The 10,729-nt window shown below is 37.4% G+C and overlaps 1 protein-coding gene across 2 annotated transcripts; it reads left to right on the top strand.

The window, feature by feature from the left end:
- Nucleotides 1-246: 246 nt before the first annotated feature.
- On the top strand, nt 247-3,883 carry LOC145097237 (protein MID1-COMPLEMENTING ACTIVITY 1-like). 2 transcript variants are annotated; one of them, XM_079034763.1, is made up of 9 exons: nt 247-351; nt 472-515; nt 733-1,351; nt 2,004-2,392; nt 2,482-2,591; nt 2,676-2,747; nt 2,866-2,972; nt 3,478-3,571; nt 3,664-3,883. In XM_079034763.1, exons 3-9 carry the CDS (start codon nt 938-940, stop codon nt 3,720-3,722), a joined length of 1,245 nt encoding a protein of 414 aa, XP_078890889.1. In that variant the 5' UTR covers nt 247-351; nt 472-515; nt 733-937; the 3' UTR covers nt 3,723-3,883. The 2 variants fall into 2 exon arrangements, with proteins under 2 accessions (XP_078890889.1, XP_078890888.1); XM_079034762.1 differs by having other exon boundaries at nt 253-515.
- The last annotated feature ends 6,846 nt before the right edge of the window (nt 3,884-10,729 follow it).

The following is a 10,729-nucleotide window of genomic DNA, read 5'->3' as shown; positions in this document are numbered from 1 at the left end:
GTTTTAAGATATTTGGATTTAGAAACGAAATTTAATTTTGGAATCAAACTTTATAATATAAAAACAAAGATACAATTACCCTCGACTTGGAAAAGAGAAAAGAACACAATATACTAATGGTTTAGCCTTTTGATTACAATTCTATTTTATAACTAAATAAAAAAATAAATTAAAAAAAACGAAAAAAAAAAAAACTTTTGCTATTTTATACTTAAAAGCATATTGACATTCCCTCTACAGAATGGAAGAAAGTAGTAGACGTGGAGGATGGACAAAAGAGACACCCAACCCCTCTCCTTGCAGAGATTTACACAGAGAAAGTAGGGAGAAGAAGAGGGAGAGGATATTGTGGTATGATTTCTTCAAACATCTCCTAATAAACCTGTCTTTAAGAAGAAGAAGAAGAAAACAGCAACAAGAATTCTAATTTCGTCTGTATTTCAATCGATTGTTCCTACAAATTTTAAGCAGATGAAGATGCTTCGCAGGGAACTCCAAAACCATGAAATCAGAAGGTAGAAATTCTCGTAGTCCTCAATTTCTCAGTTATAACCACTTCATCACATTGTGTTCATTTGTGCGTTTACGTTCTTTTCCTTAAAATTGCTGTTAAATTGCATTGATGAACAATTTTCCAACTTTGGTAATTGTAAACGAGGGCAAATTTTGTTATTAATTTATATTCGATTTACTTAATTTTTGCTACTATATGTTTGCTTTTATTCGATACAGAATTTCCTGTTGAAGATCTCAGAATTATGCTTCATTTCATGAAGATCCTTTGAAGCTTCTCCAAAAATATATGATTAAATTAAGATGTCTGATTTCGTTAATTAAGATCAAACATAGTGTTTAGTTTGAGGTGAACATCATCAATCAAACACAGATACGAGATTAAGACAGGGGTTTTGGGAATTTCTTTGAAGAACAATCAACAATGGCAGCTGCAGCATGGGATCATTTAGGGGAAATTGCAAATGTGGCTCAACTAACAGGTTTTGATGCAGTGAGGCTAATAGGAATGATTGTAAAAGCTGCTAGCACTGCTCGTTTGCACAAAAACAACTGCAAGCAATTCGCAATGCATTTGAGATTGATTGGAAATCTTTTAGAACAACTTCAAATCAGTGAACTCAAGAAGTATCCAGAAACCCGTGAACCTTTAGAGCAACTTGAAGATGCATTAAGAAGATCTTACATTTTGGTGAATAGTTGTCAGGATAGAAGCTATTTCTACTTACTTGCAATGGGTTGGACCATTGTTTATCAATTTAAAAAGGCACAAGATGAGATCGATAGATACTTGAAGATCATACCTCTCATTACTCTTGTGGATAATTCTCGATTCAAGGTATTAACTTGATTTTAATGTGGATTCAACTCTCTCTCTCTCTCTCTCTCTCTCTCTCTCTCTCATGTAAATAAATATTCATTTTACCTTTAGGGATAATGACATAAAGACCCTTAAATTTGACAAAAAATTGCGGATTTACCCATTTATGGATTATAGGTTCACTAAAACATGATGTTTACAACTTTTTTTTTTTCCAAATTTACCCTTTTTTGCAGATTTACCCTGTAAAACTAAACCTTTATTCCAAACTTAAAAGGCTTTAATGAACCAGAAAACCAAACTTCAGTTCTTTTCAGAACCAAAAAAAGGATACAAACTGAACATTTCTGCCAAAACTAAGGGCTTTAATGAACCTAAAATACACAAAAAGGTAAAATTAAAAAAAAAAAAGTTGCAAACATCGGGTTTTAGTGAAACTTAAGGGCTTTTATGTCATTATATCTTATCTTTACACTCCAAAAGAAACAAATTTCACAATATTTATCAAGAGGAGTTGGTAGGAGAAAAAAGAAAGGGAAATAGGTAAAAGGTTAGTGTCTTAATCCATTAAGTCATTTTGTTAGATCAAGATCTAAAGAAACAGTTATGTGTAGCTATTTAGATTAACTTGTTAAGTCAAAAAGAAACAACTTGTATAACTTTTATGCAGGAAAGATTGGAATATATTGAAATGGACAAAAACGAATACACATTAGATGAAGAAGACCAAAGGGTGCAAGATGTTATCATGAAGCCTAATCCATCTAATACCGATGATGTTGCTGTTTTGAGAAGATCCCTTTCTTTTAGCTACCCAGATTTGCCTTTCAATGAGGTTATAAAGAAAGAAAATGAAAAGCTTCATATGGAACTACAACATTCACAATCCTATTTAGATGTTAGCCAATGTGAAATGATTCAAAATCTCATGGAAATCGTGGATGTTTTTGCTTCAAATTCTCAGTATGAGAAGAATATGGAATACTATCCGTATGTTATTAGCAATAAAGAACATGAAGATCACAATGAGGTGCAAAAGAATGTTCTTTCAACTTCAAGGTTTGTAAATTCTACATAAATATTGATCAAAATTTATGTTTCCTGGAAGAATTGATGATAGATATATTGATATATCTATTGTTTTTCAGAAGCATTTCTTCAGTTTCATCCAGACAAGATTTGCTTTCTTCTAGAGGATCTTATCAAGAGGAAGCATGGCATTCAGATGTTCTTAGTTGTTGTTCAGAGCCTATGATGTGTATGTCTTGTAGTCCTTCATCCTACATGTATTATTTTGTATTTCTCCCTTGTGAACTAAACAGGTTTTTATGTGTTTCTATAGGCTTAAAAACCTTCTTATTTCCATGTGGAACACTCTCAAAAATTGCTACAGTGGCAACAAACACGCACATGAGTAAGATTGCCTACTTAATACCAATGTCGTTTAACTAAGAGCATTATGTGGTAGGATTATATTTATTATTTCTTATAATGCATTAGAAGCTTACACGAAAAAAATGTGATTTTATCAGCTTCAGCAGATGCATGCAATGAGCTGATGGCTTACTCCCTAATAGCATCATGTTGTTGCTACACTTGTTGCATTAGGAGGAAGCTTCGGAATACTTTGAACATCAGGGTAATACTGTTTAAGCCTTATACTGTGTTTGACATGCATTGAACTGGTCAACTGGTACTTGGACTGATGTCAAGAAGACAAAAAATTGTCGTTTCTTTGTCCCACCCAAAAAGGTGGCACAAGGAGGGACAGAGACTCGCTCTTGATCTCTCATCTGTTCAAAAGACGTAAATGCCCTTCTCATCCTCGTCGTTGAAAATAGCCCTGAAAACCTTGTCCAGTACAGTCCAGTGTAACACATGCAGCCTTCGGCTGCATTTGTTGCACGGTACATGACTATGCCACGTTTTTTAGGCTATTTTCAATGACAAGGATGAGAAGGGCATTTACGTCTTTTGAACAGATGAGTGATCGAGAGCGAGTCTCTGTCCCTACTTGTTCCACTTTTTTGGATAGGACAAAAAAATGACAATTTTTGTCTTATTTACATTGGTCCAAGTACCGGTTGACCAGTTCAATGCTTACCAAACACAGTACAACTTGTTCTGTCATATACTGTTTGCAGGGAGGGTGGTGTGGTGACTTTGTATTGCATTTATGTTGCTGTTGTTGTGCGCTTGTCCAAGAATTACGGGAAATTGAAATGCGAGGAATTCATGGTGGGATGACTTTCTAGTGATTATTATTATTTGTTATTATTGGTATTTATGCATTATTTTGGGTAGTAATTGATGTGATCAAATATCAACAGTTGAAGGTCCTCAGAAGATAAAAACAATCCCTCCCTCCACACAGTACATGGAATCATAGAGGGATAATAGAACGTATCAATTCATGGCAATTCTTTTTCTTTTCATAATATTTTGGTTTTAGGAGGCAGAATTGGGAGTTTACACACGTGTATTGTGTTTGCTAGTTGAAAAACTGTTATTCTGTGAATAAATTTAATAAAAATTCCATATCTTTTCCAACTTTCTGGCTTCTGCTATAGTATTGTTAACCATTAAATAGTTGTTTCATATTAATTCATAAATCAAATCAGACATTGTAAATGTTTTCATGGACAAGTTTTCTGTTGGGAAAATGTAATGTGGTTTAGGTGAACCCGCCTCTGCCTCCCAATCTCCTCAACCAACCACCACCTGTCTCCTCCACATCTATGCCGTATCTCTGTCAACTGGCCACCCTAACTCACTTTATACACTACCCCAAACCATGCCGGACACCACCAGAAACCGCCTCACTTCGAGACTAGTTTTTATATTTTCTGTTTGTAACAATTTAATACTTAATGGTTTATAATCTAGTATCTTATATCTAATATCTTTTTAACTATTTTATTAATTTATTTCATATCTAGTATTTTATATTTGATATTTGATATTAACTTTTATAATACTATTTAGAGAAAAAAGACAAATTAGGTTAACCCTTCTGAGATTTAGGCAAAAAATTATAGTTTTCCAGGATAGTCATTAGCGGAAGTCTCATTAAGACTAGAGATTCATTAAGACCGGAGAAAGTTGTAGCATTCCTAGCAAATTGACATGTAGGTTTTTTTTTATTGCCACATAAGTTTTCTTTATTGCCACATAAGCTTAACATGTATAGGTTGAAAAAAATGTAAGAAGTGGTAGTGTGAGGAGTTTAATAGGTTTTGTTTTGAAAAACAATAAAAAAAAATAGCCACAACCAATCACGATCCGGTCAAAATGGAAGCAACCAATCACATGCAAGCAATCATTTCTCTCTCCTCTCACTATATCGGTAGCTAAACAATCTTGGCGAGCCCCTAGTGAGAGCTAGGGGGCGGTGTTCTTCTTCCTAGCGAATGTCTAATAAGCCCCGTAGCGACTTCACTCCCATTAGCCTAAATGAATTGAGAGAGTATTTGTGAAAAAACCAAACGATGTCTTTGAAGAAAAACATTCTCTAGGTTTGACCTTCAAAAAGCAAAAAGAAAACCGTTTTTTTAGTTTTTATGTGGTAAATTATTCAAAGACCATTTTCACAAATATATATATATATATATATATATATATATATATATATATATATATATATATATATATATATATGTATATATAGTAGTTTTAGCATATAACGTCCCATTTTCACAACAAAAATTTTCATTTTATTTAAGTAAAACTTCCCAATTATAAATCCGTTACGAAGAAAACCCTTTATTTCAAATACATTTAATAGAAATTAGAGTAATATTAAAGCGTAGAATCTTCGTTGTTGTTGATGCATGTGTACAGTCACGCCTTCGCCTTCCCATGATGACCGATGATACCTGAAAAAAATAAACAACTTCTTAAGCACAAAACATAATAAGTTTCCCCCAAAATACCCTCTACGATAAACATACAAGCATGCATAATGACCACAACCTCCCGGTTGGAATTCCCAGGCCCAATTAATCATCGGACTGGAATGCAAACATACAACGTGTCCAATTAGCCATTGGGCTAGAATACCCCTGACCCAATCAGTCATCGGACTGGAATGCCAATGTACAATGGGTCTACTCAGTCATTGGACTAGAATACTCTCGGGTCCACTTAGTCATTGGACTGGAATACCCCTGGTCTGTTGGCTCACGCACAGAGCAGTAAAGCCTCAACCCTAACACGTCATGTCGAAATATAAGCAATCAAGGATGAAGCAAGCACATAATACCGCCTACTAGTCCTCGCGCCGCACACTGCCCCGCTACCAGCTAACCTCCATGAAGTATGTAACCATAAGTAACCAGAGGTGAGATAGCCACCCGAACAAATCATCATACTCTAGAGCCACAACCAAACGACGACCATGCAAGAAAGCCTAGATCAAGATTTCTCAGGCTATCGTAAATAACCACATATGGTCCACATGTCACTTCACAAGATGATAACCAGCAAGTACAGATAAACATATAGTTCTACATATCACTATTGAATAACAACATCCTATACACCAAGATACAGATCTAACAAATCACTACAACATAACAACATACTCGATACCAGGATACAAATCTAACTGATCACTGCAGCACAACAACATACTCGATACCATGATACAAATCTAACAGATCACTATAGCGTTAGAGTATACTAAATATCAACAATCTAAGAAATGCGTAAGCGTATATAATCATAGGTGAGATAGGCACCCATAGAGGTGATCCTACTCTAGAACCACAACCAAACGAGGAGCATTTAAAAGAGCGTAGATTAAGAGTCCTCAGTCTATCCTACATGACTATATATAGTCCTTAAGGCACCCTTCTACTAACATATAACCAAAACTAGTGGGCTGACATTGGTGCCTTCAACCCACGGGTACAGAGAGGCGAAACTCACCTGAATCGATGTAATGTCTCGAAAACAATAATAAAAAATTTCTTTTAAAAGTTTAACAATTCATTCGTTAATCTTTCAAATTCAAAGACTAATTAAAATATTCAAATCATCAGAGTAGAAATATATCGAATGTGGAAATCATGAGGGGAGGATGTGGTGTCATCACGTCGGGCCCTTCCCTTTCAATCCAGAAGTACCTAAAACCATAAACATAAACTGTAAGCATAAAGCTTAGTAAGTTCCCAAAAATACCACATACACAAAGTATACAAGTGCCATGGGTTACCCCTATGGTCTTTCCTTGCAATGCTGCGGTCCAAATACCGGTCTTACATACAAGTGTCATGCGCTTCCACCATGGTCTTTCCTTGCAATGCCAAGGGCCAGATCCCGATCTTACATACAAGTGCCAGGAGTCGAATCCTGGTCTTTCATATAATTTTCAGGGGTCAGATCTTAGTCTTTCATGCAATTATCACAAAGATAACTAGCATTCCACATAAAAAGTAATAGGTCGACATTGGTGCCTTGGACCCATGGATATAGTGAGAAAACTCACCTTACAGATAGATAAGAAAATTGAATAGCATGCCGCTCCGAGATCAACACTACCAATCACCTTAATAAATTCAATGACACAAACTCAACATATAGGTCAAAATTCATAAAATACCCCTAGGTTAAACCCTATAGAAAAAAATCTGGTCAAAGTCAACCGAGGCAATCGGGATGACTCAGTGAGTACGCAGGGTGTACTATGTGATTGAGCGAGGATTGGGGAGCTGACCTCGTACGCGCAGCTTACCCCTCGGTACGCCAAACGTATGCGGCTGCTCACCACATTTCCTATTAAGTGATTAATTCCTTAAGCACGCCCAAATTTTAGATTGAGGCTAAAAAGGATGTTCTTAACCATAAAGTTTCCAACTTTATGGTTTAGCATGGCTATTAAGACCTTAACTCTAAAAACCCAAGTCTCTTAATCCATTTAAGACAATCTAACACATGCTTGGAGAGAAACTAATGACCAAAAACACAACTTTATGACTTAACACACCCTAAGACCTATGAAAGGACAACTCAAACTCTTTGGAGTACCTCCTACTCACAAGGATCAAGTTTGGGACAAAAAGGGGAACAACTTTGAGCTAAAACTAGATCTATAAGAATCATACACCAAGGTTGAAGTTTTTTACCACCACAAGGTGCAGAAAGGGGAGAAGATGTTGGATCGAAAGCCTTGAGTAAAACAACACAACCACAAGGTTCTTCCTTATATTCCAAAAGCTCCAAATGACACCAAAAAGGGTTCTACAAGCTTCACAATGCACCAACACACTTTAGGGTTTCAAAATGAGGAAGGGGCTGAATTAAGAGGGTGCATGAGGCTATAAATGTGTTTAAATAGGGTCCAAACCCTAAAATTTAGGGTTTTCACCCTGGCTGCATACGTCCTGCTTAACCTCGTACGCGCAACGTACTAGTATGGACCCGCGTACCTAAGCTACATCCAAAATTACGAAAACTCCACCGGGGACTAATTTTTCAATTAAAACACACAACCCAAGGGTTAAAACGAATACTTGGAAAATTAGATGTTACAATTCTCCCCCACTTGAACTAGACTTTGCCGTCGAAGTCTGCTGCCGCAAATAAATCAGGGTAGTGCTCTCGCATTTCGGCCTCAAGCTTCCATGCCCATTTAGAAACCTTCTGATGTTGCCACTAAACCTTGACCAGTGACACTTCTTTGTTACGCAGAGCCTTCGGTCAAGATCACACCGGCCTCTCCAGATAATTCAAGCAGTCATCGACCTGAATATCATCCAAAGGAACAACTGCAGACTCATCGGTCACACACTTCCGAAGTTGAGACACATGGAAGGTGTTATGGATCTGGTTGAGCTCATCAGGAAAATCCAGCTGGTATGCAACCTTGCCCACCCGAGCCGCAATCCTGAAAGGTCCAATGAATCTGGGGCCCAGCTTTCCCCTCTTCCGAAATCGGATGACACGTTTCCAAGGTGACACCTTTAGAAGCACCAAGTTTCCTACCTAAAACTCGAGGTCCGAATGTCGCCGATCATCATAACTTTTTTGTTGGATCTACACGACTCACAACCTGTTGCGCACCTACTGAATCAACTCCGTAGTATTGAGTACAACCTATGTACTCCCCATGACTCGATGCCCGACCTCCCCCCAACAAATCGGGGTCCTGTACCTTCTTCCATACAACATCTCAAATGGTGGTGAATCAATACTGACATGATAACTGTTGTTGTAGCAAAACTCGGCCAATGGAAGGTAAGTTTCCCAACTCCCTCCAAAATCCAACACACAAGTTCGAAGCATATCTTCAAGCTTCTGAATTGTCCGCTTGTTTTGACCATCGATCTGAGGATGATATGTTGTACTAAAATGCAACTGAGTATCCAACTCCTCATGAAACTTCCTCCAAAATCTAGTGGTGAAACGAACAACCTGGTCTAAACCCACCAAAACTAGCACCCCGTGTCGATCTACCACCTCCCGAACATTGATGTTAACTAACTTCTATGTGGATATGCTCTCAGCAATCGGTATGAAATGCACACTCTTGGTCAATATATCAACAATGACCCAAATACAATCAATACCACGTGTCTTCCTTTGAAATTTTGTTATGAAATCCATGGTAATCTCTTCCTAATTCCACATGGGAATGGGTAAGGGATGCATCTTGCCGTGGGTTCTCTGAAGCTCAGCCTTGACTTTCCGGCTAGTCAAGCACCGCTTAACAAACCAAGCTATCCCCCTCTTCATACATGGCCACCAATAGCTCAACCTTTGATCCCTATACATCTTCGTGGCCCCCAGATGGATAGAAAACTTTGAATTAGGCACCTCTTCCAGAACCATTTGTCTCAGTCCACCTGATTCTAGAACCCAAACTCTACTACACTAAATCAACAACCCCTGACTGCCTCTGAAAAATAAGAGAAATCCTAATTCAAATCCATCAACCTGATCCTTCTTGATCAAATCCATCAAAGGTGAAGTGACAATCATCCTCAAGCAGATATCCTGGATAGTGAACACATGGCCTTGCGGCTCAAAGCATCGGCCACTACATTGGCCTTCCCAGGGTGATACATGATCTTGCAATCATAATCCTTTTCCATATCCAACCATATCCGTTGCCGCATATTTAGATTCGGTTGGTCCATAAAATACCTCAAACTCTTGTGGTCAGTGTAGATAGTACACCAACCCCCGTACAGATAATGTCTCAAAATCTTGAGGGCAAAAACCATGACCCCCAATTCCAAATCATGTGTAGGTAGTTCGCCTCATGAGGCTTCAGCTGCCTTGAAGCATAAGCAATTACGTGACCCCTCTGGATAAGAACAACTCCCAAACCCGAAATAATGGCATTACAATAAACCAAAAAATCATCCAAACCCTCCAGAAGTGTGAAAATCGGGGCCTCACACAATCTTTGCCTCAGAGTCTCAAAATCTGATTGTTGATCAGGCCCCCACCAAAAGGTCACATTCTTCTTTGTCAAATGGGTCAAAAGCACTGCAAATTTGGAGAAATCCTAGATAAACCTCTAATAATACCCTGTCACAACTAGAAATTTTGGTTCCTTGTAACTACAACACATATAATAATTATGAATCAATAACATGAAAACATGCATGATGCTCATTCTATAACAACAAAACTCCATCAAATACTATATTCTAGCCCTACAAGTGGTCAACAAAGAATTGGAAACCTTTGAAATTCCAATTTGAGTTCACTTTGAAGTAGGACTTCCTTATTGGACCTAATGGACCAATAAACTTCCAAATTATCCATCTTGAACCTAGAACTCTCAAATGGACCCTAGTTGGACCTATATACACGAAACATAACATTTTTGGGCCTTATGAACCCAAAATAAACTAGATTAACTTTAATGGGCCTTATTGGACCAAAACAAATTTATAGTAGCCCTAATAGGTCATAAAAATCATACTTTTATTTATTTGTGCCAAAAATCACCTAACTTAACCATAAAATAGATTTAAGCATTCAAGGCCCAATTCTTTCCTTTTCCCCTCTCCATTCTCGACCCAAGCCCACCAAGATGGAAGAAGTTGACTTATGCTTGCCACCTCATTTTTACATGAAGGTTTTCCATGCACATAACTCATATCTCCATGCACCATCTCATCACTCACTCTCTCTTCTCTTCCTTTCTATTTTGCTCTCGGCCGAACCCAAACACATACACACACACTTCACTCAAAATTCTCTCAAGGAAACTCTCTCCATTCCTCTCCATATTTTCGAGATCTAAGACGCTTTCAAAGAGATTCTTCCACAAAATCATCATCTAAGGTAAGTTCATGCTTAGATCTATAACCTAGACTCTTTGTTTTATTAAAAACCTCTTCCTAATACATACAAAATCATGATCACTCTATTAGAAATCAT

Source organism: Lactuca serriola, chromosome 4, assembly GCF_051521515.1.
Source record: "Lactuca serriola cultivar US96UC23 chromosome 4, Lser_US96UC23_V15, whole genome shotgun sequence".
NCBI lineage: Eukaryota > Viridiplantae > Streptophyta > Magnoliopsida > Asterales > Asteraceae > Lactuca > Lactuca serriola.
The sequence above is the reverse complement of the archived record's forward strand: the minus strand, read 5'-3'. Positions and strand labels throughout refer to the sequence as shown.